Source organism: Hyperolius riggenbachi, chromosome 12 (genome assembly GCF_040937935.1).
Source record: "Hyperolius riggenbachi isolate aHypRig1 chromosome 12, aHypRig1.pri, whole genome shotgun sequence".
Lineage (NCBI taxonomy): Eukaryota > Metazoa > Chordata > Amphibia > Anura > Hyperoliidae > Hyperolius > Hyperolius riggenbachi.
In genome coordinates this window covers 125,235,625-125,263,128 of record NC_090657.1, presented here as the reverse complement: position 1 = coordinate 125,263,128, position 27,504 = coordinate 125,235,625, and the positions used below count along the sequence as shown (strand labels likewise).

Genomic DNA, 27,504 nt, shown 5'->3' with positions numbered 1-27,504 from the left:
GGGGTGGGGGAGCTTCTTTTATCGATTGTCAGTTGCCTTACCTAGCTACCAGGGGCGTAACAATAGACCCTGCAAGGGATGCCTCAACAGGGGGGCCCAGATGCCACAGGGGGCCCGTGGGGCGAAAAGTTTGAGAGACTGACAGCTTAAGGCATGGAGGAAAAAAACGTATTCTGCTCTCACAGCATTGTTATATTGACTGCATGTGTCCACCACACAGATTATTATTATTATTATTTAGTATTTATATAGCACCGACATATTACGCAGCGCTGTACAGTATATATATCTTGTCACTAACTGTCCCTCAAAGGAGCTCACAATCTAATCCCTACCATCGCCATATGTCTATATTATGTAGTGGAAGTACTGTGGTCTAGGGCCAATTTTAGGGGGAGCCAATTAACTTATCTGTATGTTTTTGGAATGTGGGAGGAAACCAGAGTGCCCGGAGGAAACCCACGCAGACACGGAGAGAACATACAAACTCTTTGCATATAGTGCCCTGGCTGGGATTCGAACCAGGGACCCAGCGCTGCAAGGCGAGAGAGCTAACCACTACGCCACCACACAGATAAGGAATCACACACACTTTGGAATTTGTACACTGTCCCTGCTCCCTAGGGTTCGTAAAAAACATCTGTCTCACACTGTAGCAAAGCTCTAAAGACTTGATGTACAACCCTAAAACAAAAACATCGCATTTTGAAAAAAAGTTCTAGACGTTCCCTTTTCAGCAAAAGGGATCCTAGATTCTCATCACACAGGCTAATGACTTTATGGCCTCTGAATACTTTTACAACTCAGTGTGGTGATTGAGGTCTTATGGCCCATACTCACGGGATACAGTTGTAACTAGTCGCTAGCACACGGGAGCCTGTGCGCGACAGATCGGCGACAGCTTGTCGCCGGGTCCCTCCGCATACACACTGCGGAAGAGGGATTAGTGGTGCGACGGAAGCTGTTGCCGATGTTCCTCCCCCCCCCCGCCGGAAACTCAGTGCACTGCTATTTGGTTGCTGACGCTAGTCCGCATACACACGCGGACTAGCGACAGTTGCGGCGGCAACTGTCGCTGGGCGATTGACCGTGGCAATCGCCTGGCGACAGCAGCGACAAGCGACGGTTCGGGGTGCGCGCGCCATACTCATGGGCGACCTGTTGCCGCAACAAGCGAGTGCCACGTGGTTGCGGCGACAATTGCAGCCCGTGAGTATGGGCCATTACTGTTGCTGCTCCATTGAGAGCTTGTTGTCTCACTTGGAGTCCAAGTTCTGTTGTAATACTATATCTTAGGTTCAGCAGGTCATTGTCGTTCCTCCATATAGCATGTGCTCTCATGTAGTAAAATAATACAGCTGTGTGTGTATGTATGTACTGGGAGCAAAGCTGCAATGAGGGACTTGTTGTCAGCTGCAAGGGGCTGGAGGAAGCCCCGGGTAAGTAGATCTCGGGGTAGCATAGATTGCCTGACATTTCTTAAGTCTAAGTGTTTTTATCTGCATGGGGAAAACACATTGGTCCTCAGTTTTCCTGTGCAGAAAGCGAGGCTGGTGAGGGGCCCCATCCAAAGTTTCGCAGGGGGGGGGGGGGGGGGCAGTGATGTCTACTTACACCTGACTGGTCACTTCAGCCAAGAGGTGGGTCACCTAACTATCTAGTGTGTGCACAAGGCTTAATTTCTCGATGCTAGCACTGTAGGGATAATGGTTAGGGTGTAAAGGATTGTCATTTAGTAATTTCTTCTACTGAGTTTTCTCACAAGAGATGCCTTTTCATGTTATCTACAAAACATTTTAAAGGATATCATTCATAAAAGGCTGATCGGTAAAAAAATCTGGTCGGCAAAAATACTGCATTCAGTATTTTAGACTTGTGTGCTAATTCATAAACATTTTCACAGCTGCAATAGAAGTGCAGTGTACATATTTCGTTATGCTTCCTCTGCTTGCCCTGAATCTGCTCTGTATTTGTCTATTAGTCTTTCTTAACAATTTATTTAATTGCCACAGCGTAGAAGAACTTCAAGAAACTTTAAGCCCCATCTACACCATGGGACATTGAAGCGAGCCGGCGGCTCGATTAGCCGCCGGATCGCCTCTTCCGCGTGCCAGCCGCGTCCCCGCTCGCCGCGCGTGCGCCGCATTCGATTCCCCGCTCGTGCCCGCTCGTCCCCGCTGGCGCCGCTTATCTCCCGCATGATTCCCTGCCATTGTCCTCTCGCGCGGATCGAGCAGGGAATCGGCGGTGCGAAGATCCGTCCTGCCGGATCTTATCAATCGAGCCGCATCAGCGGCCGCATCTACGCGTGTAGATGCGGCTTTACACATGGCAGGCTTTCTGATGTGAAATTACACATCTTAAAAGCAGGAACCCAAGACACACAACCTAAGGTATTTAGGGGAAGCCTTGTTTGTTCAGCTCTTGCTGCTGCTGCCTGGGAGATCTCACTGCTTCTTCTTGTGAGTCTCCATTAACTTTGATCTTATCGCTCTCTTATCACCTCTTCAAAGCAGGCGGTATGTTCCGTGCCATTACCGCCTGCTGTAATCTTTATGAATTGACATTTACTGACATGTGTTGAGGTAATTACCTCATGGTGATTGCAACCAATGCAGATATGTGGGTCAAAAATCGTCAATCAAAATTATGAGTAGAAACAGAACTATAGAATGCAGACATTTTGGTAACTGTAATACTAAGGCAGTAATATATTTATTTTTGTGTAAATGCGGTGCTTTTTACGTCGGTATGACGACAAGACAATTTAAACAGAGAATCTATGACCATGTACATGGGTTTCAATCGGGCAATTTGAAGTTGGCGGTTGCTCGACATTTATTTTTGAATCATGGTAGAGAGTACAATAAATTCTGCTTCTATGTGATTGACAGAGTACACCCACATATCAGGGGAGGTGACATTGAAAAAAGATTGTTGCAAATCGAAACAAGGTGGATAATAGACCTGTGTGCCATGAAACCCCCAGGTCTTAATGACCATGTGCCATATGCTGCATTTATAGAAGGTTGATAGAAAGTGTCGTACCTTTAACTCTGGTCAGTTGCAACACTGATTGTATCATATATAATAATAAAAAAAAAATTGATGTTTCGAGACATTGGGGTGTATGGATAGTCTTAAATTACGACATAGTGAATATATAATTTACTCTGAATGGTTTAGTTAATTATGATGCTTTGCATCCATATTGGACTTCCGTGGTCCCCACTGTCCCGATATTGTATAAAATATCTTGATTGAGTATAATATTCTTAAAAGGATAGCATTGCCACTGACCATTGCTGATGATAAGAATAGTCATTAGTGGAAACTTATACCATGCAATATTTTTTGAAGCCACTAGATGGCAATATATATGTGAAATGAATATGGGTAGGTTTTTTGCACATGATATGCATTTATATGATTGTTGGTACGTATACTTTGATCAAATTATTTGAACCACAGCATGAATGCTGCAAACTAGTCTATTTAATATTCACTTTTTGTGTTAAGCTTTGTGGAATGAAGTTGAATGAGTCATTTTTTTTCCTGTTTGAAGCACTGCTTTGAAATGGTAATGGTAACTAATGGGACTTCAACAAAATGGCGCCTATAGTGCAGACATTTCTATTCCATACTGAGCATTATGGCTTTACAGGAAAAGGAAGTGATGTCATTGCAGCTTGAATTTTAAAACTACACAGTTAGCTACACTGAGGTGTCTTGACACGGGTGTTGGTCCCGCAGTGTGTGCCTCTACAGTGCTAATCAGCATCACCGCTGCGAGTTGGATGCATGGGCGTCCGCAGAAAATTTTCCAGGGGGGGGCAAAAAGTGGGGAGCAAAAAGGCGCGCCGCAAATCCGGGCTGGTGTTGGAGCTACGCGAAAAATGGGTGTGGTCATGAACCAGAATGTGGGTGTGGTCGTGGGTGGAGACAAGTTTACATGAACTAAGCAATGGTGGGACATTAGATTAGGACAGTGGTGGCGAACCTTTTGGAGGTCGAGTGTCCAAACTGCAAAGTCACTTTACTATCACAAATTGCCAACAGCAATTTAAACTAAATACAAACATTTTAACTCATACATGAACATTATGGAAAATTAAGTTGAAAATAAACTGTGAAGATAAACAATTTCATCCATCGTACTCCTGAAAAAAATTATTCATTTTTTTTAGAACCTCCCAGTTTCATTTTCTGTTTTAAAAAGCGGAAAAAGTAGGTTTAATGCTATTGTCTCATATGATGATGATTCAGCTTTTTCCATAGTCTCGCAGTTAGCAATCATGTGACCCCCAACAAGACAAATTCAGCAATCATGAGGGCCCCCCCCATCAAGACAAATTCAGCAATCATGAGGCCCCCAACATGACCAACTCAGCAATCATGAGGCCCCCAACAAGACAAATTCAGCAATCATGAGGCCCCCAACAAGACAAATTCAGCAATCTTGAGGCCCCCAACAAATCATGAGGCCCCCAACAAGACAAAGTCAGTAACCATGAGGCCCACAACAAGACAAATTCAGCAGTCATGAGGCACATAAATAGACAACTTTTCACATAAATAGGCAGAATGCCCCCTTAATATGTAGACACCTCTCACCTGGCAGCAGTTCCCCAAAATACACTCAATCTGACAGCAGTGGTTCCCCAAAAATAGGTAGCCCCAGGTCTATAGGTGTCTCCAGAATAGGTGGCCAGCGGTATAGATGTCCCCAGAACTGGTAGCCAGGGGTAGAGATGTCCCCAGAACAGGTAGCCAGGGGTATATGTGCCCAGTATATGTAGGCAGGGGTATATGTGCCCAGTATATGTAGGCAGGGGTATATGTGCCCAGTATATGTAGGCAGGGGTATATGTCCCCAGTATATGTAGGCGGGGTATATGTCCCCAGTATATGTAGGCAGGGGTATATGTCCCCAGTATATGTAGGCAGGGGTATATGTCCCAGTATATGTAGGCAGGGGTATATGTCCCAGTATATGTAGGCAGGGGTATATGTCCCAGTATATGTAGGCAGGTGTATATGTCCCAGTATATGTAGCCAGGGGGATATGTCCCAGTATATGTAGGCAGGTGTATATGTCCCAGTATATGTAGGCAGGGAGTATATGTCCCAGTATATGTAGCCAGGGGGTATATGTCCCAGTATATGTAGCCAGGGGTATATGTCCCAGTATATGTAGGCAGGGGTATATGTCCCAGTATATGTAGGCAGGGGTATATGTTCCAGTATATGTAGGCAGGGGTATATGTCCCAGTATATGTAGGCAGGGGTATATGTCCCAGTATATGTAGGCAGGGGTATATGTCCCAGTATTTGTAGGCAGGTGTATATGTCCCAGTATATGTAGCCAGGGGTATATGTCCCAGTATATGTAGCCAGGGGTATATGTCCCGGTATATGTAGCCAGGGGGATATGTCCCAGTATATGTAGGCAGGTGTATATGTCCCAGTATATGTAGGCAGGGGTACATGTCCCAGTATATGTAGGCAGGGGTATATGTCCCAGTATATGTAGGCAGGGGTATATGTCCCAGTATATGTAGGCAGGGGTATATGTCCCAGTATATGTAGTCAGGGGTATATGTCCCAGTATATGTAGGCAGGGGTATATGTCCCAGTATTTGTAGGCAGGTGTATATGTCCCAGTATATGTAGGCAGGGGTATATGTCCCAGTATATGTAGGCAGGTGTATATGTCCCAGTATATGTAGGCAGGGGTATATGTACCAGTATATGTAGGCAGGTGTATATGTCCCAGTATATGTAGGCAGGGGTATATGTCCCAGTATATGCAGGCAGGGGTATATGTCCCAGTATATGTAGCCAGGGGGATATGTCCCCAGAAAAAGTGGCCATGTCTGTGTGCAGGAGGAGGGGAGCAGCGGAGAGAAGAGGGAGAGCTATGGGCACTCACCTTAGGGGGCTCTCCCTCCCTCTCTCGCTGTCCCCTCCGGAGTCCGGAATGAAGTGTGCAGCGGCTGGCAGCGGGCGGAACTTACCTCCTCTCGTCGCACGCGCCGGATGGATTAGCCGCTACTCTGGCCTGATCCAGACCAGAGTGCGGCACCAGAACTTCCGGCGCAGGAGCGAGAGGAGGTAAGTTCCACCCGCTGCCAGCCGCTGCACAGTGCACACTTCATTCCGGAGGGGACAGCGAGGGAGAGAGAGCCCCCTAAGGTGAGGGAAGGGGGGGGGGAGACGTCCGCCCTTCCCCACTGTGCCCATAGCTCTCTCTCTTCTCTGCGCTATACCCTCCTGCTGGCTGCACGGGCACGCGGCCGGGGGGGGGCAGCGGGCGGCCAGGCTCGGGCAGATACCCGGTTTTGCCATATGTGCGGACGCCCATGGTTGGACGCTAACTGGGACAGTAAACCTTATGCAGGTTGCCAGGAGTGTGACATGGAGTACTGACTGCCACAAGGCGAGACGTCGCCAGAGTGGTGAAGCAGGGTCTCTAAAACTTCTACCGCTAATATCCAGCGAATTCAACTGGTGACTACAAATGGTGAGACCGCTCCATACTTTATTTTCCTCTGTTACACTCATGGCCAATATCAAGCACAGCTAGCGGCTTTATATGAACTTTATATATACTGAGGCCCAATCGGACTATGCAATTGTTTATGCGCATTGCTGAAATTTACGCAATTTATTTTACCTCATGGACTATTGCGCAATTATGAATACGGATGTTTTTTGAACACTGCAGTTACAGATGGATACATTTTTATGGACATTGTGACAGTCATTTGAGGCTTTATATTAAGTGCATAGGCGATTTTTATCGCCCTGGGTCATATATACAGTGCACACTGTGGGACTTTCACAGGTAGTACCCTATTAGAGGGCGTTTTTAAATATAGGGTTTTGTAGGATTTGGTATTTTATGTATAAGCAATAAAAGTTAATTTTTATATTGCAGTAATCCGTGCTGTGGCAGTGATTTTGATAATTTATGCAACTTGAACTTTATCCCATTAGCGTATTTAGTGGTGATTGATTTATGGGTATTTCAGGTTTAGATCAATAGGCTGTATATTATTATAGTATGTGTGTGCCAGAGTGTGTATCCACAGTGTGTGTGTGTGTGTGTGCCAGTATGTGTGTGTGTGTGCCAGTATGTGTATCTGTGTGCCAGAGTGTGTATCCATAGTGTGTGTATTTGTGTGCCAGAGTGTGTGTGTGCATCAGAGTGTGTGTGTTTTTTAAAGGCATGCTTTATGTTGTTGGGGTTTCCCCCTTTCGGGTATTGCCCAGCCCAGATGCTCCTTAGAAGAAGCGCCCTTAGGGAGAAGGGGGGTAGGCCATAAGAGGTATACTTTATGGGGGTAGGGGGTGACCTGGGGGTGTGGCCTATGCTGAGGGGCGGGGTTTAGGGTGCCAGAAATTCTGTGCCTATAGGCCCCTAAACTGTTAATCCAGTTTTGCTCCTGGCTATTTAATGTAGGGCAGGGGGCGGGTCCAAATTCTGCATCAGGGCCCCAAGGTTTGTAGCTACATCACTGGGGGGGCTGACCCCCCCTCCATACTGCTGTGCCTGCTGCTCCTCTTCCAGGCTACCTATACTGAGGCAACTATGCTTCCTATTCTGGGGCAACTATACTGTACCAATATAGGTAGCTAGTATAGTTGCCCCAGTATAGTTAGCTAGCTATCTATACTGGGGCAACTATACTGCCTATACTGGAGGCAACTATGCTACCTATACTGGGGGCAACTACACTATACTACCTTTACTAGGGCAACTATACTAACTAGCTACCTACCTATACTGGGGGAAACTATACTAGCTACCTATAATGAGGCAATTATACTACCTCTACTGAGGGCAACTATACTACCTATACTGGCACAGCTACCTATACTGGGGGCAGAAATATTGACTACCTATACTGGGGCTGGGGGCAACTATAATAGCTATCTATACTGGGGCAACAATACTACCCATACTGAGGGCACCTATACTAGCTACCTATACTGGCGGCAACAATATTGGCTACCTACACTGGGGGCAACTATAACTAGCTACCCTATACAGGGGCACGCACCCAGACCTGACTACCTACCTACCTACCTATACTGAGGGTGAACATTTTCAGTGCTGTGTGATCACTCCAAATTGGGGGGAGTGGGGACTCACATCCTCACAAATTTGCCTCAGGCAGCAAAAAGTGTAGAACCGGCCCTGGAAGAAAGTATGACAAATGCAATTTCAAACTTGATCAACACAAGAACAATGCATTGAAAGTGGGGTGCTTATTCTTAGGGAGAATTATTTAAAACTTGTTTTAGCTCCTCCACAGATACATTTGACTTATTGTTTCAGACCTCTACTTTGAACAGGACAAAAGCTAGTTTTTTCCAACAACAGATTATCTCACTTTTTAAAATAGCGAGTTTTAAATGGCTGGATAGTGTACTGGTTAAGGGCTCTGCCTTTGACGTGGGAGACCAGGGTTCAAATCCTGGCTAAGTCAAGTACCTATTCAGTAAGGAGTTCAAGGCAAGACTCCCTAACACTGCAGGGTGGCCTCTTGAGCGCGTCCCAGCGGCTGCAGCTCTTGAGCGCTTTGAGTCCGACAGGAGAAAAGCGCTATACAAATGTTCAGATTATTATTATTATTATTATTAAATAATTCACCATAAGTGTATGTAAACTTCTGACTTCAGATGTACCGTATCTTGCAAGTTTTTAATATGTGAAATCTGCCACTTACGGTACTTATTCCACTTATATCATTAGCTGACATAGTGCCCTCCACAAACAGGTTAACAATGAAGAAGAATTCGTAAAAAAAAATCCTTCAAGTTGGATATTTTCCTTTTTTTATGTCTTTCTTTGTTCTTTTTCTTTCTTTTTTCCTCCTTACTTTACAGATGATGAAGATTTTTCATTCAAATACCTACCAGGAAAATTGCGAGGCAGTGATTATGAGAAAATGCTGACAAAGGATGAACTAGAGGAAGAGCAGAGGTGAGATCCCTTTTCACATATTTCTGAGAGGCTTGCTTGAATTTTGTATAGCCATTGTCAGAAGGATGTATGGGCTTGATTTACTTATTTATGGGCCTGAGAACACAGATTGCCTGCTATTGGGTAACAAAGGTTTACAGCACCTGCCTAAATCATATAAACCCATAAAGTCATTGTTGTGATTTAGGGGTTTCACTGGTTGCTGTCCACGAAATGGGAAGGACAGGGTCAACAGTGATCTCTGCTGAAGCCACACCTTGTTATTGACTTACAGCCCAAGGATAGACTCTCAGACACAAGAGATGCTTGAATGTGGAAGGGATCCCACTACCCAAATGCCTCAAAGACTTTGAACTTGTGGGGGAGGGAGCAGCTTCAGGCTATCTGGGGGTAGGAGAAAATGTGAGCTGAAAGATTACTTAGCTAGTGTTTTCTGTTTTATTTTTATACTGGAGAAATTAAAATGTTATAAAATGCAAATAGAACAATGGAGGGCGAACAAGTGATTTTATAACTGCCAGCACTCCTGGACTTATTTTATTATTTTTCAAATCTCTGCTCTGGAGTTACTGCAGTCACACATCACTAAGTCACCAACCACTGTTATCGCCTGATATAACTCTGGTGAGACCTGAAACGTTTTGCAACCTAATAGCAAATGCAAACTTGCAAAATAAAATGTTTGGATTAATGTATTTGGGAAAAAAAATCTATGTTCAGAAATCCCTGTACAAGAGCTTGCAATCTAATACTGGCTGTTGGATGTGCAAAATAAACTACCATATTTTTCGGATTATAAGACACTCCGGACCATAAAACGCACCTAAGTTTAGAGGACAAAAACCAGGGGGAAAATATATATACTAAACCTGGTGAATCCATGGTGAAGCAGCATTTTGCGGGTTACCTCCCCTTGTACCTTTTGTGTCTCCCTGTGTTCACCTTGTGTCCTCCTGTGTATCCAATGTGTCCTCCTCTGTCCTCCTTGTGTTCTCCTCTATGCCCCTTTGTGCCCCCCTGTTTCCTACGTTGGTCCCCCTGTGTCCTCCTCTGCATAGGCACAGTACAGTGCCCATGAGTCCCTGACATTGCAGGCGGTTGGAGGTTCATGCAGGCGTTCACAAGTCAGGAACTCCTTGCGTTTGCGCTATAAGATGCATTGACTTTTTCCCTGCACTTTTGGGGGAGAAAAAGTGAGTCTAATAGTCCAAAAAATACAGTAAACAAAAGAAATCCCAATCTTAACCACTTCACCACTGAGGGGTTTTACCCCCTGAGCACCAGAGCAATTTTCACCTTTCAGCGCTCCTTCCATTCATTCGTCTATAACTTTATTATTACTTATCGCAATGAAATGAACTATATCTTGTTTTTTTCGCCACCAATTAGGCTTTCTTTAGGTGGGACATTATGCCAAGAATTATTTTTTTCTAAATGTGTTTTAATGGGAAAATAGGAAAAATGTGGGGAAAAAAATAATTATTTTTCAGTTTTCGGCCATTATAGTTTTTAAATAATGCATGCTACTGTAATTAAAACCCATGAAACGTATTTGCCCTTTTGTCCCGGTTATAAAACCATTTAAATTATGTCCCTATCACAATGTTTGGCGCCAATATTTTATTTGGAAATAAAGGTGCATTTTTTTCAGTTTTGCGTCCATCCCTAATTACAAGCCCATAGTTTATAAAGTAACAGTGTTATACCCTCTTGACATAAATATTTAAAAAGTTCAGTCCCTAAGGTAACTATTTATGTATTTTTTTTAATTGTAAATTTTTTAATTTTTTTTTAATTACAAAAAAAAAAAAAATGGGGAGTGTGGGAGGTAATGAGTTAATTTTATGTGTAAAAGTCATTTATTTGTATGTGAAAAATGTGTAGGGTGTAGTTTACTATTTGGCCACAAGATGGCCACAGTAACTTTTTGTTTTAATGCGACCTCCAAGCTTCCTTCCGGAAGCTTGGAGGAAGAATAAGGAGGCTGGACACGTGAGTTTTTTCTCACAATGATCGCGCTGCCCATAGGAGAGCAGCTGATCATTGCGGGGCTTAGATCAACGAACGGGAATGGATTTTCCCATTCATTGATCTCTGGGCGAGCGGGCGGCGGCGTGTTTACTAGCGGCGGGCGGCGTGTTTACGAGCGGGAGCGCGGGCAGCGTCGGGAACGCGGAAAGTACGTGTTTCTCCGTCCCTGGTTTTTAAAGGATGGAAAAAGGGGCGGAGAAATACGTACGCGCGGGGGTAAAGTGGTTAAATTATGTTGCCAAATAGTGGTAACATCACGATATACAATTTTTCTAAAATCGTATTGTTAGTTGATTGTATATAAAAATGTTATTTTACTGTGCTACTGTTTTGTAAAAGTATTCTTTATTTAAATATGACCGTTTCTGTACATAACCTTTTAAAAAGTAACCAGCATCATGTGCTATAAAGTTGCCCTGAAGCCAGTGAGCCCATTCATCACATTAGATAGAGGCGCAACTTGCAATATTAAAATTTTATTTTATTCTCTGATCATGTATCTTATCATTATGTGCTTTTTATATTGTCCAGCTGTACTCCAGGTGCACAATAAAGCATTTACTCTACCTTTCAGCTTTGAATAGAATATACAGTATATACAGGGCCGGATTTGTACTTGTTACCGCCCAAGGCCCACTATTACCAGCCGCCCCAACCGAAACCGTATCCTACCACCTCTCTCCACACACACACACACACACAAAAAACTTTGGGCCGATGGTGTTCACTATTGCGGCCAATGCCGAGGTCTCCATGGCAACGTGAAGTGAATCAATCACGTCACATGGGGGAACTGGTCAATCAAGCGACCTACAGGTGATGGGCGTGGTGGGAGCCATCCACCACACACACATAGTCAAAAGTGGCTCACAATTGAACATTGGGTGGGGTCAGCAACACGTAAAAGTGAGTCCTGTACCCACTGCTGTCTCCAGGGTAACAGCGCTGGCCAATCAATAATTAAGAAATGGGTACTGTGAGAGGCTGCTTTCTGTATTCTGTACTATTTGCTGGTGCTGCCCCTGGTCCTTTCATCCCCCACACCAAGTGCGTGAGACCCGGCCTTCTGTAACTGCCTGCAGCTGCTGCTATGTCATTGGACAAGGTCTGGCTTTTTGCTAGTCACACACTGTTCACAAACATTTGGTTAACGGACTGCAGCTGCCTGTAGCACAGCACAGGCAAATGCTAGCTGGTACTAATAGTGCAGTTATCCTGATCACTTTCATTTGTTTGGACACTTGCAAATAATGCCCACTGTCTGCAGGCCGCCCCTTGTTTATCTGGTGCCCTAGGCCATGGCCTATGTGGCCTTGCCAGAAATCCGGCCATGAGTATATATATACTGTATTCGTATTTATATAGCACTGACATCTTCTGCAATGCTTTACAGCTTTACATGTACTACAGTACATTGTCCCTCGTAGGGGCTGACAATCTAATCCCTACCTGTCTGTGAAAGTCTACCTGTCTGTGAAAGCCAATTTCAGGGGAAAGCCAATTAAATTATTTGTATGTTTTTTTGGGAATGTTGGATGGAAACAAGCGTACCCAGAGGAAAATTGGAGAGCATATAAACTCCTCAAGAGTGCTATCCTCTAAGCTACCTTGCTGAAGGTCATCCAGAAAGTAGCAGCCATTTTATTTTACCTGCCACACAAGGTATTATTTCACTGTAATTTAACTTCCAACTGTCAGCTTAAAGTGTACCCGAGGCGACATGTGACATGATGAGATAAACATGTGTATGTATAGTACTGCTGCTGAATATGCAAATTATCCCTTTTCACCCTTGGTAAGCCAAGCAAGCATCCAGAACCACTGGTGTATAGCAAGTCTATACCTTTAAATTTTACACAGCCACATCAAACCCACATATAGACAGCCTGTTTCAGACTTTTGGTCCTCATCAGTACATGGCAGGGATTGATAAGGCTGTAGGAGATAGGGTTTGGACCAGTACAACACAGTAACCAAGCAGCCCAGGGTGACCCAAACTACTAGGAATGTATAGGGGGATAAAAGGGACCAAAAAGCCCTCCTACTATAATAAGCAAAGCTTGGTGTAATTTGCCTTCTTAAAACAGAAGGAAATCTGCAATAATTCAGCTATATAAGTGAACATTTGTGGTTACCCACAATGCACTGCTATTCATACTCCTGTTGCTAGACGTACAAAAGGCGCAAAAGAGTGATGACTAATAGCTGATTACACAGGCAGGCGACAGTGGTGAGAACTCCAGTGAAGACTTTGCAAAAACCATGCTAGTTTAAAGCACAGTGATTTGTGAGCATAAAGTATTCTGGCTCAAATGACGTATGGCTTTTTTCCACCTAAATTACTGTACGGGCTGGTTTACATTGGGGCGATTTTACAGTGCTTTAAAGCGCTAATACAATGTATCCCTATGGATACAGTCACACTGCAGCGGTTGCGATTTCGATTAATCGCAAACACGCTGCATGCAGCGTTTTGGGAGCAATTGCTCTGTGATTCTTGTTCTATTGAACGTGAATCACAAGTGCAAATCGCGCTGAATCGTGGCAAATCGCGAGATTTGGGCTGCTGAATCGCGGACGCGGTAAAGTGCTCATTGTGAACCAGCCCTAACTGCTGAGACAAGAAAGGCAAACGTGATGTAAAATGCTGAACTAAACTTTTTGCCATTCATCTGCCCATATCTTAGTGATTCAACTAAACAATCAGGGGTTAATTTAAGCAAGCAAAGGACATGTGTCAGTTTATCTTTCTCATTACATGGAATGATCAGGAGAAGAAAGGAAGTGTGGATATGTTAATGAGCCACTCTTATTTGAGGTTTTAGGACATACTTGTGAATGGAAGCACAGGGGAAGGGGCTTTGTGTCTGCTGCTCTGACAGGGAAAGCAATCAAACCGCACATTCTATTTCTGTGCACCCTCCCATGGTCTGGCTGAGCTGGCTCATCTCTCTGCTTCCAGATTTCCCCGCCCCTCCACTCAGCTGATAGGAAGGAGCTGAGGAGGAGGGCGGAGAAGGAGTCTCTGCATTCTGCGCTATTGTGCAGAGGAAAGTTTCTGCTATGGAGAGGTGGCTAATCTCATCAGCTGGGCAGTAACATAGATCAGGTGGGCGCTCTGCCCTGCTAATAGGCTCTGGCGAGAACACTGCACCTCCTCTCACTCTCGCATCCAAGACTTCTCACGGGCTATCGCTTTCCTTTGGCACTCTCTCCCTCAGTCGGTTCGTCATGCCACGAGTCCGGAAACCTTCAAACGTACTCTGAAACACTCCTGTTCAGACAAATCTTTAATTTGCTATAGGCAGCACTGAAGGCACACTGGCTCACCCACTAATCCTCGTGTTTCCTTCCCTTTTGTTTCCTCCCCACTACCCTCTAGATTGTAAGCTCGCAAGGGCAGGGACCTTCTCCTAGTGTTTCTCATACTGCTGTAATTTTAACATATGCACATGTACCAACTACACATCAACTATGTATGTATTTGTAGTTATTCTATTCAATGTCATGACTGTACAATGTCTTGTATTTCTTATGTATATTTGTTCCCCATTATTTGTTTGTACATGTACAGCGCTACGGAAGATGTTGGCGCTATATAAATAAAAAATAATAATAATTTTAAAACCATTCAGTATGTGACGAGGAGCCTTCACCACACCCAGTCAGCCACTAAATTCTTATTCATGGTATTATTGCCCTTCTTTTACAAGAGCCATCTTTGGCTATGGTAATTTCTTTTAAATGGTACAGTAGCATAAAGACATAAAATCTTCCTGACTTTGTAAGACAGTGTGTAGTGCACAAGGTGTGAGTGCATGATGACTGTTTAGTTACCTGTAGTGCATCTTCCAAGGCTGTGTCTGATACCACCCACTGTCTTACAAAGCTGGTTTGTTTTTATGTCTTTATGCTTAGTTGTGAATTGCACTATTTATTCAGCCAGCAGGGCCATAAATAATTTTCCTTTCTGCATATAAGTTTAATTTTTGAAAATTTTCCATACCGTGGCACTATTTAAAGACTGCCAGTTGAGGATGATAGGCATAGCAGTAACTATTTTGTGGACTGAATCACTATTTATTTTATAATAATCTTAGCAGATGATTAAAGAGTTGATATGCAGTGGACGTGCAGCATTTTGCCAGAATGACCTCATCTCCTGTGGTTTGGCAATAGAATTAGTGTACTGAAATACATCCAGTGTATTGTATTAAATGTACTGTGTGTGATGCTGATCTTGTGGTAAGCAGCATGAATTTGCTTTTCAGGATAGAGTTGACCTCTGACCTCACATCCTTGTAACAGGTACAGTGCCCAGACACTGTGTGGTAAGAAGCTGCACGCCATGTGTTAGTAATTAGACTCTAGTAATACTCATTAACATGTCTGTTACATTATCCCTTATCCCTTCACACTGACCCAGTCACCCTCCATTAATCACTACAATACCTCTAGCAGAGGAAGGGATAACCAGGGCTGGATTTACCATAAGGCACTATAGGCACGTGCCTACAGGCGCCTGATGATGGAGAGGCGGCTCACTCTCCTCCCCAGTGCATCTTTCCCTCCTTCCCTATGCAGAGTCCTGATAAGAGCGTAAATGAGATGTTACTCACCCAGCTCTCAGCATTTTACTGATGAGATCTTCCTTCCGTCAGGGGCACCTCTAGTTACTTAATATTGAGGGTACCTCTGGTTACCTAATACTTGTGGGCACCCCTGACTACCTAATGCTAAGGGACACCTGTAGCTACCTAGACAGTCAAGGGAAGTAAGGGAGAAGTGACAAGCTGAGCCAGCCAGCCAGCACGTTTGCTGTGCAGTTTGGCAGGTGTTTGTAGGTTAATAGAGGGTGAAGTCTAGGATGCCAGGACATATGTGCCTATAGACTCCTGTGATGTAAATCCAGGCCTGGGGATAACATTTTTCTTCTATTATAGAAATATTACTTGTTGTTTGCGTATACTCATGTGGTACTAGGCTTGCAATGGTAGCAGATGAAATTGTCTAATAATCCATGTGATCAGCTATGATTTCAGACTTATTGACCTGTGAGGGCTGGAACCCACTAGAGCGATTTATTTATTTATTTATTTTTATTTATTTTTTTTAATTTTTATTTATTTATTTATTTTTGCGTTTAGGCAGCGAATTAAAAATGCTAGGGATTTCCCTAAAGGCTCAGCTAATGTTAATGGATGGGCCAAGCTCCATGGTGGTATTAGCGTTTCAACAATGTAAAGTATATAAATGCTGGCTTAATCGCTCATGAATCGCTATACAGAGCGATTTGCTAACGTTTTTAAATACTGCACACTGTAAAACAAATTAAAATGAATTTAAGGCTACTTGCACACCAAGACGTTGCATTAGGTGCTACGTTAAGGTCGCATAACGTGCACCTTACGCAAGGCCTGGTGCTCTTCGATGTGGACGTCAGAGTGAGACGCGTTGTGCAGCTCACTCTGACGTCCGTGATGCCATGATGCGTACTCTTGGACGCATGCGGCATCACGTGGTCCCGCCGGTCAATCGCCGCACGGAGCGGCCGCACCAGGAAGTAAACACTGCATGTCACAACGTACAGTGAATATTAATTAGCCATGTGCCTGGCCGCTCTCCGCTCCTCCCCAATATGACTGAGCATGTGCAAACAGTCTAACGCGGCTTATGCCGCTGTAACGCCGTAGCATGCTGCACTTTCGGAAGAACGTGCAGCGTTACATGTAACGCAACGTGGGCAGTGTGAACAGCCCACTTGTGTTACATTGCTGTGCGTTGGGGGAGCGTTACAGACTGCACTAACATGCGCCTGTAACATCCCTGTGTGTAAGCAGCCTTAAGGACCAATCAGAATTAAAATCGCAAATCGCTACACAATTGCTGGCAAAAAGCTTACACTTCTTAAAATCGCTACCAAAATCAACAGTAAACGCTGATACAAAGATATTTCTCCTACCCAGCATATATATATGTTAGATAAATACACCACAAAACAAAATTATACTACTTCTTCTGAGCACGGCAGTACCCATGCCCGTTTCTAGCCCCGTGCGGGGCGTGCCACCACCCGGGGCGCTGTTGGGAGGGGGGCGCTGTAATGGAGGGGGGAAGCACCGTAGCCGCGGGGAGGGGGAAGCACCGTAGCCGCGGGGAGGGCAACCCGACCTCTCCCTCCCTCTCCCGGGCCGCCCTCCGTGCTCCCCCCTCAGATGTATAGTGAGCAGCAGCCAGGGAGGGAGCGCTGTTTACAACATACCTCCCTGGCTCCAAGCGCTGCTCTCTCGTCGCCGGTCTTCTTCTCTCTGCATACACGCTAATACACACGCTGCTTCCTGTTTAGCCAGAAGCAGCGTATGTATACGCGTGTAGGCAGATGGGAGAAGACCGGCGACGAGAGAGCAGCGCTTGGAGCCAGGGAGGTATGTTCTATACAGCGCTCCCTCCCTGGCTGCTGCTGCTCACTATACATCTGAGGGGGGAGCACGGAGGGCGGCCCGGGAGAGGTCGGGTTGCCCTCCCCGCGGCTACGGTGCTTCCCCCCTCCATTATGGGGGACAGCTACCTATCTAACCTATCCTGGGGGGCGCCTACCTAATCTAACCAACGCTGGGGGGCAGCTACCTATCTAACCTATCCTAGGGGGCACCTACCTAATCTAACCTACGCTGGGGGGCAGCTACCTATCTAACCTATTTTCTAAAATGGGGTCATTTGTGGGGTTCCTATACTGCCCTGGGATTTTAGGGGCCCTAAACCGTGAGGAGTAGTCTTGAAGCCAAATGTCGCAAAATGACCTGTGAAATCCTAAAGGTACTCAGTGGACTTTGGGCCCCTTAGCGCAGTTAGGGTGCAAAAAAGTGCCACACGTGGTACCGCCGTACTCAGGAGATGTAGTATAATGTGTTTTGGGGTGTATTTTTACACATACCCATGCTGAGTGGGAGAAATATCTCTGTAAATGGACAATTGTGTGTGTAAAAAAAAACAAAAAAAAAAACACATTGTAATTTACAGAGATATTTCTCCCACCCAGCATGGGTATGTGTAAAAATACACCCCAAAACACATTATACTACTTCTCCTGAGTCCGGCAATACCACATGTGTGGCACTTTTTTGCAGCCTAACTGCACTAAGGGGCCCAAAGTCCAATGAGCACCTTTAGGCTTTACAGGGGTGCTTACAATTAGGCACCCCCCAAAATGCCAGGACAGTGAACACACCCCACAAATGACCCCATTTTGGAAAGTAGACACTTCAAGGTATTCAGAGAAGGGCATAGTGAGTCCGTGGCAGATTTCATTTTTTTTTGTCGCAAGTTAGAAGAAATGGAAACTTTTTTTTTTTTGGGTCACAAAGTGTCATTTTCCGCTAACTTGTGACAAAAAATAAAATCTTCTATGAACTCACCATGCCTCTCAGTGAATACTTTGGGATGTCTTCTTTCCAAAATGGGGTCATTTTTGGGGTATTTATACTATCCTGGAATTTTAGCACCTCATGAAACATGACAGGTGGTCAGAAAAGTCAGAGATGCTTCAAAATGGGAAAATCCACTTTTGGCACCATAGTTTGTAAACGTTATAACTTTTACCCAAACCAATAAATATACACTGAATGGATTTTTTTTTATTCAGTGTATATTTATCCGTATACATTTGGACAAAAATGTATACGGAAATTTTACTTTATTTGAAAAATGTCAGCACAGAAAGTAAAAAAAAATCTTTTTGACAAAATTCATGTCTTTTTTGATGAATATAATAAAAACTAAAACTCGCAGCAGCAATCAAATAGCACCAAAAGAAAGCTGTATTAGTGACAAGAAAAGGAGGTAAAATTCAATTAGGTGGCAGGTTGTATGACCAAGCAATAAACCGTGAAAGCTGCAGTGGTCTGAATGGAGAAAAGGCTCTGGTCCTTAAGGGGCGAAAAGACTGTGGTCCTCAAGTGGTTAAAATAAACACATGATGTACCTGCAAATGAAAATTACATACTTACCTCTCCGTCAGTTCCTCTCAGAAGCTCACCATTTTCTTCTTACAGCGATCCCTTCCAGTTTTGACAATATTTTGTCAGACATGAAATATACCAGTTGCTGTCAGTTATATATCAGCTGCTGTCAGTTACAACTGAATGTGCAAGCTAATGTCCATATTTCCCTACGGCTCAAGTGGGCGATATTACAGATTTACAGTGTGCTGACCAGGAAGCTGTTATAGGGTAATGGCCATTTTCAAAATGGAGGACAGAGAAATCCATTGATCACAGTGGACAAACAGGACGCAGGAGAGGAGAAAGAGATTGATGAGTAGACTACAAGGGAGGTATGTATGACGTGCGTATGTTTATTTTGACTTTAATTTTCAGTTCAGGTTCTCTTTAACCACTTGCCGACTGCCCACTGCCCATGGGTGGCGACAAAGTGGCACCCCCAGGACCGCCTAACGCCGATTGGCGGCGGCTCCTGGGGAACTGAATTGCCGGGGATCGCGCGCAGGGTTGTGCACGCATTAGCCGGCATTAGGCACCACCCACCCGCAACATCAAATCACCGGCTGTTTAGAAGCGCCGGCGGGTTGTTAACCCCTCGATCGCCGCATGCAAAGTGTATAATACACTTTGTAATGTATACAAAGTGTATTATACAGGCTGCCTCCTGCCCTGGTGGTCCCAGTGATCGAGAGACCACCAGGGCAGGAGGCAGCCCCCCTAGTAAGCACACAAGCACACTGATCCTGCCCCCCCTGCCCCCTGATCGCCCACAGCACCCTTCAGACCCCCCCTGATCACCCCCTCAGACCACTGTTTGCACCCAATCACCCCCCTAATCACCCTGTCACTATCTGTCAACGCTATATTTTAGATCAGGTCCTAAACTCCCCCCTGGGGGCTCCTGATCACCCCCCCCCACACACACACTCAGATCCTCCCCAGACCCCCCCGTATACTGTATATATCTATTCTCCCCTGTAATCACCCACTGATCACCTGTCAATCACCCATAAATCATCCCCTGTCACCTCCTGTCACTGCCACCCATCAGATCAGACCTTTACCTGCCCCTTGCGGGCACCTGATCACCCGCCCACACCCTCAGATCGCCCGCAGACACGCCCTCAGATCACCTCCCAAGTGCATTGTTTACATCTGTTTTCCCCTCTAATCACCCACTGATCACCCATCAATCACCCCCTGTCACCACCTTTCACTGCTACCCGTCAGATCAGACTCTAATCTGCTCCTTGCGGGCACCCAATTACCGGCCCGCACCCTCAGATCGCCCTCAGACACCCCTGATCACCTCGCAAGTGCATTGCTTGCATCTATTCTCCCCTCTAATCACACCCTGATCACCTATCAATCACCCCGTCACCCCCTGTCACCACCTGTCACTGCTACCCATCAGATCAGACCCTAATCTGCACCCAAACACCCGCCCACACCCTCAGATCGCCCTCTGACCCCGCTTCCCTTATCACCTCCCCAGTGCATTATTTACATCTGTTCTCTCCTCTAATCACCCACTGTTCACCCATCAATCACCCCCTGTCACCACCTGTCACTGCTACCCATCAGATCAGACCCTTATCTGCCCCTTGCGGGCACCCAAACACCCGCCCACACCCTCAGATAGCCCTCTGACCCCCCCCCCCATCACCTCCCCAGTGCATTATTTACATCTGTTCTCTCCTCTAATCGCCCACTGTTCACCCATCAATCACCCATCAATCACCCCCTGTCACTGCTACCCATCAGTTCAGACCCTAATCAGGCCCTTGCGGGTACCCAATTAACCGCCCACACCCTCAGATCGACCTCAGACCCCCCTCCCCCTGATCACCTCCGCAGTGCATTGCTTGCATCTATTCCCCCCTCTAATCACACCCTGAGACACCCATCAATCACTGTCACCCCCTAGCACACCTACCCATCAGATCAGGCCCTACTTTGCCCCGTGTGGGCTCCTGATCACTCGGCCAAACCCTCACATCCCCCTCAGACCCCCTTCCAATCACCTCCCCAGTGCATTGATTTAATCTATTCTCCCCTCTAATCACCCCTTGAGACACTCATCAATCACCTCCTGTCACCACCTGCCACCCCTTAGCACTCCTGTCTCTCAGATAAGGCCCTAATCTGCCCCTTGCGGGCTTTTGATCACCCGGCCAAACCCTCACCCACCCCACCGCAGTGACAGATTTTTTTTTTCCGATCACTGCTGGTCTCTACCACTTAATTGAGACCAACCGTTATGCCACACAATATGCAACCGCCAATCCAAGAAGCTACCATGCCCAGCCTTTTCAGTGGAAACCACTCCAAGTTTCCGGGTCTAGTCAAAAAGAATGTAAGAATGTCTTATTGGTCTACGCACCCAATACATCACATGCCCATGTTCTCTGCTGCCATGTCCAGGTCACGATTTGAGAACATCCTGCGTTTCCTGCACTTCAGTGCCAATACAACCTGTCATCTAAGAGGCCACCCTGCTTATGACCGGTTCCACAAAATTCGGCCCCTCAGACCACCTGTCATCAACATTTGCAGATGCTTATACCCCTGAACAGTCATTTTGAGGCATTTGGTTTCCAGACTACTCCTCATGGTTTTGGGCCCCTAAAATGCCAGGGCAGTATAGGAACCCCACAAGTGACCCCATTTTAGAAAGAAGACACCCCAAGGTATTCCATTAGGTGTATGATGAGTTCATAGAAGATTTTATTTTTTTGTCACAAGTTAGTGGAATATGACACTTTGTGAAAGAAAAACAATAAAAATCAATTTCTGCTAACTTGTGACAAAAATAAAATCTTCTATGAACTCACCATACCCCTAACGGAATATCTTGGAGTGTCTTCTTTCTAAAATGGGGTCACTTTTGGGGTTCCTAAACTGCCCTGGCATTTTAGGGGCCCTAAACCGTGAGGAGTAGTCTGGAAACCAAATGCCTCAAAATGACCTGTGAAATCCTAAAGGTACTCATAGGATGTTGGGCCCCTTAGCGCACCTAGGCTGCAAAAAAGTGTCACACGTGGTATTTCCATACTCAGGAGAAGTAGTACAATGTGTTTTGGGATGTATTTTTACACATTTTTATGTGTAAAAATACACCCCAAAACACATTATACTACTTCTCCTGAGTACGGCGATACCACATGTGTGACACTTTTTTTGTAGCCTAGGTGCGCTAAGGGCCCAATGTCCTGAGTACCTTTGGGATTTTACAGGTCATTTTGAGGCATTGGGTTTCCAGACTACTCCTCACAGTTTAGGGCCCCTAAAATGCCAGGGCAGTATAGGAACCCCACAAGTGACCCCATTTTAGAAAGAAGACACCCCAAGGTATTCCGTTAGGTGTATGATGAGTTCATAGAGGATTTTTTTTTGTCACAAGTTAGTGGAAAATTAAACTTTGTGAAAAAAACAATAAAAATCAATTTCCGCTAACTTGTGACAAAAAATAAAATCTTCTATTAACTCACCATACTCCTAACGGAATACCTTGGGGTGTCTTCTTTCTAAAATGGATACTTGTGGGTTTAATATACTGCCCTGACAGGTGCTCAGAAAAGTCAGAATGGCAAAATGGGAAAATTCACTTTTTGCAAACGCTATAACCTTTACCCAAACCAATAATTATACACTTATTGGATTTTTTTTTTATCAAAGACATGTAGCACAATAAATTTGGACAAAAATTTATATAGAAATTTTACTTTGTTTGAGAAATGTCAGCACAGAAAGTTAAAAAATCATTTTTTTTTACAAAATGCATGTCTTTTTTGATGAATATACTAAAAACGAAAAATCACAGCAGTAATCAAATAGCACCAAAAGAAAGCTGTATTAGTGACAAGAAAAGGAGGTAAAATTCATTTAGGTGGTAGTTGTATGACCAAGCAATAAACCGTTAAAGCTGCAGTGGTCTGAATGGAAAAAAGTGTCTGGTCCTTAAGGGGTTTTATGACTGCAGTCCTTAAGTGGTTAAGTATACCTTAGTACAGTGGTTCTCAAACTTTTCCGGTTAAAGGCACCCTTGGCGATTTAGAAATTTTTCGAGGCACCCCTATGGGCTGTCTATCTACCATCGCTCCCCCGATGCGTCCGACTGATTGAAATTTACAGTCCGATTGTAATTTATGATCGATTTTTACAATCGATGCGGCTTATGGAATGACAGACAACCAACAGATTTGATCACAATAATCAACTCTGCCAGAAAAAAATTATGCGTGTTTGACACACAGACACACACTCTGTACACACATACACACACACACAATCTTCCATCACAAGCCCTCTCTTGAAACAACCTCTCTACCTCACATAAAAGGCACCTTCATCCTTTCCTTCAGATCCACTCAGACACATGTCAGCCCCACACATACACTGTCATCATAAGAGTCCCATTCCCCACAACAATCAGAGGGCAAAAGAATTACACCCTCCCAGGTAACATAGCATGTGTAGCCTTAGAGCAACCCCTCCCCCTGCCAGGTAACATCATGTGTGAGGCCTGAGAATAACCCCCCAGAAAAAAACGTGTGGGGCCCGAAAGAATCTCCATACCCCCCTCCCCGTTAGAAATATGTGTGCAGCCCTTAACTACCCTACCCGTGCACCCCCGACTCCCCCCTCCTTCCTGCCTGAAGGGCAGGTGAAGATCCTTACTTTGTGCTGGCTGGAGACGGTAGAGTCCATACTCATTGGTGGCTCTACTGTATGTTTAAACAGCGCATTTTTTTCTTTTTTGAAACACGCACGGATTGCTGTGCTCTGTCCCCGGCTCACAGCGATGTGGGGCTCTGATTGGCCGCTGCTCTCTTCTGTGGGCGGATACAGTCCCCGGCTCACAGCGATGTGGGGCTCTGATTGGCTGCTGCTCTCTCCTGTGGGCGGATACAGTCCCCGGCTCACAGCAATGTGGGGCTCTGATTGGCTGCTGCTCTCTCCTGTGGGCGGATGCAGTACACTCGGAGCAGCGGACCAATCAGAGCCCCACATCGCTGTGAGCCGGGGACAGAGCACAGCAATCGGCGGCCGTGTTTCAAAAAAAAAAATGCGCTGTCTAAACACAAACACAGCAGGGCACAGCGCGGCACCCCCGGGAAGTCTCCATGGCGCACTAGGGCGCCGCGGCACCCACTTTGAGAACCGCTGCCTTAGTACAACCAATATGAAGAAAGAGGTGGCACATTACTGGCTGCAAAAGTTGCTTGTATTACGGAATCGCAATACAAGCAACTTTTGCAGCCAGTACTGCCTCTTTCTTCATTTTGGTTGTACCTGGACCATTAGAGCAATCCAGTCGAGACCTGGCACCGGCATATCTCCAAGATTCTGTATATGAGGGATGTTTCAGTGGAAAACTCGATTTGTAAGTATATCTTAGGGCTGCGTAGCCAGGCTGGACAAATAGTTGGTACAATATCCAAGGCTCCCTAAAAATGGCAGCCGTCACTGAATAGAGGCAGCCACTCGTTTCATGTGAGTGTCTCCAATACCTCCACGGGCATGACTTGCAGCATGTGTCCTGCAAATTTTTCTGCTCACACTTGAGCCAATCATGAAGCCTCTCATCAAAATGCAGCCAATCACAAAAAAGCCACTTGCATCTGTAATGTGATTTGCTCTGATACCTTCACGGGCTGAAAGTAGCACTCTCATCGCATTTCTTTGTTTTGCAGTAAGTAAGCCCACTCTGATCTGCACTACAAGTAAAAGTAGCCTGTACTGCGCCCCACACACTTTGAGAAGCATCTTTGCAAATAAGGGAAGAGATATGCGGGAGTGCGTACAATCCCATGTGAGGATTTTGATGATACTTTTATCAGTGATTGCAAAGTGGAATCCCGTAGGAGGACTTTAGTGATAACGTTATCGGTGATTGCAAAGTGGAAGTGGCAACACTGCATCCTCTTTTATGTTCACACTAGTAGACCTAAGCCCGTTTAAAAATGGGTTCTAGGTCTGTCACCGCTGCCACCTGTCAGCGTGCATGCGAGCACGCCCCATCGCTGCCTCGTGTGTGCACACGTCAGCCGCGTGCGCACATGCCTGCCCACCCGGCCAGCCCCCTGGCCCGTCCTGCTTCTGTCCCAGACTGTCTGTGCTGCACATTCGCAGTAGCACAAACACATGGGGACACAGAAACAGGGAAGCAGAGACACAGGGGGATTATTATATAGGATTATCCCTCATACTGTACTGTACTGTATATCCAGCGCCAGTGCCATTCTTCTTGTCTTACAAATGTTATCAGTAGAGATGTCGGCGAACAGTTCCCGAACCGTTCGCCGGCGAACCCCTCAACCTTTACTACATCCGGGTCGCTATGACTCATAGTAGTATGGCTGCGCTGGGCCGGCAGTGCGCGTCCTTGATCGTGCGCCTGTTGCCGGGCACTCTCTGCGCATGTGCGTGACGTCATGAGTGACGTCACGCTCATGCGCAGAGAGTGCCCGGCAACAGGCGCGCGATCAAAGACGCGCACCGCCGGCCCAGCACAGCTGCACTACTACTGTTCATAGCGACCCCGGATGTAGTATCGCCTCATAGAGATTCGCTGGCGAACGGTTCGCCAACATCTCTAGTTATCAGGCATCAACTCACTTGCAATCAGCCTGAAGAGAGCAGCCGACCATCGGTTTCATACTGACATCTGACGCATGCACCACCCACTTTTTACTATATCCAGAGTGAGCATCACTAAGGGGCCAAAAACATGTTTACTATAACAGTAGTTTTATTATATCAGAGTTTACTATACCATGGACTTATAATGGAGATTGAACCTGCAGAGGTAGTTTACTATACCAAAATGTTTACTGTAATGAGATTATACTGTATATATTTTTGTTGTTACATATATAAACTGTTTAAAACACATTAAAAGCACATTGAAAATAACAAAACAGGCTTTGTGTGGAGGGAGGAGCGTCATGACGTGAGGACGTGAGCTCTGTGCCCGCCCACGTACCGAGTCAAGCCAGCAGAGCGTGGTATCTGGCGTCTCCATGCGCTAAGAGGGACGCCGATAGTAGCTGGTAGCCGCGGACACTGAATCAGCCTAAGCAGAAGGTCCCGCCGGCTTTACCCACATACGGGACATTGTGGAAAGCGGCTGGCCGGGGAGGCTGTCGGAGGAGAGCCGTTGCCGCTATCGCAACTGAGGCGGACGAGTCTCTTCCTGGAGGAGTGACTTGCTGAGCCAACTCTTTTTTTCCTGTCCCACCTCGGAACTCCGGAGGCTCAGGAGGAGAAAGGAGAGGAGGAGAACGTTTGCCGGAGGTAGGCGCCTTAAACACTGAAGGACTGCCGGCCCCCATTCAGTTCCCCCATCGGGTATTAAAGACACAGAGGGAGGGGAGTACTCCTGGTGAGAAACGGCTCCCCTCTGGAAGATCCTGCGAGCTGGTTCCTTTGCTGCTACCTGGAGGGCTGGGACAGTCAGAGGGATCAGGGACCTGAACTCCTGCCCACAGACTCTGGACCCTTTTCACTGGGTAAGTCCCAATAGATTGGGAACTGGTCAGCCGGCCACTTTCAACTATGGCAGGGGGCACCAAGAAAAGGGGCACGGAACTCAGTACCGGAACTGCGGGAAACGCTGGGGCTAGTGCGCCCAAGACACCACAGAGGGCAGCAGCTGACTTTTTTGCTCCTGGAGCGGCAAATAGCCCACGTGAAAAGGCTGCTGAGAAGATTATACAGCCTGAACCTAGCGGTTCACCACAGATCCTGTCAGGCAAAAAATCTGCAAGTCTGGAGGAAGTTTGGGCCTTCTTGAAGACCCTTCCTACGAAACAAAATATAAGTGAGCAGACGGAGCAGATCCTTGCAGCCACACAAGCTGAAGTAGCTGGCGTAAGAGAGGAGTTAATGGCCGCCAAAACTAGAATAGAAATGTTAGAGGCGGAATCTCGTGAACTTAAAACTGCTATAGTGGAGCTCCAGCAGCACAAAAGCAATCAGGTGAAGCTCAATAGAGTCCTGTGCACCCAGACGGAGGATACACAGAATCGCTCACGTAGGCAAAATATCTGGATTAAGGGGATCCAGGAGTCAGTGGGCGCAGAGGATCTACAGAGGACAGCCCAGGGTATTTTCAATAGGATCTTGCAAAGACCTGAAGAGCAAGGGGTGTTAATTGACAGGATACATCGAGCACTGAGGCCGGCGCCAAAAACAGGGGAAAAAGCCAGAGACGTGATCTGCCGCTTACACTACTACGCTGAAAAAGAGGCTATTATGGCTGCAGCCTGGAAAAATCCAGAGATATCCTTAGAGGGGAAACCAATTCAACTATTTCAGGATCTGGCGACTTCAACGCTCCAGCAGAGAAGAGCTTTGAGGCCCCTGATACAGGCCCTACAGAGGGAGGGTGTGAGGTACAGGTGGGGACACCCATTCTCCCTGAACATCAAGAAGGGGGCGATATTATTTGCCCTAAGGGATCCGGAGGAACTTCCA

General features: G+C 45.9%; 1 protein-coding gene across 3 annotated transcripts in view; it reads left to right on the top strand.

Annotated features, from left to right (window-relative positions):
* The window catches only part of MXRA7 (matrix remodeling associated 7), a 316,448-nt gene that overhangs the window by 226,473 nt on the left and 62,471 nt on the right, over positions 1–27,504 (top strand). For 2 of the 3 annotated variants that reach the window (XM_068261997.1, XM_068261995.1), the window contains one exon: positions 8,896–8,992. In XM_068261997.1, the coding sequence (XP_068118098.1) occupies positions 8,896–8,992 (97 nt within the window). Of the gene's footprint in view, positions 1–8,895; positions 8,993–15,294; positions 15,332–27,504 lie in introns of all 3 variants that reach the window. The other variant, XM_068261996.1, reaches the window with a different exon arrangement.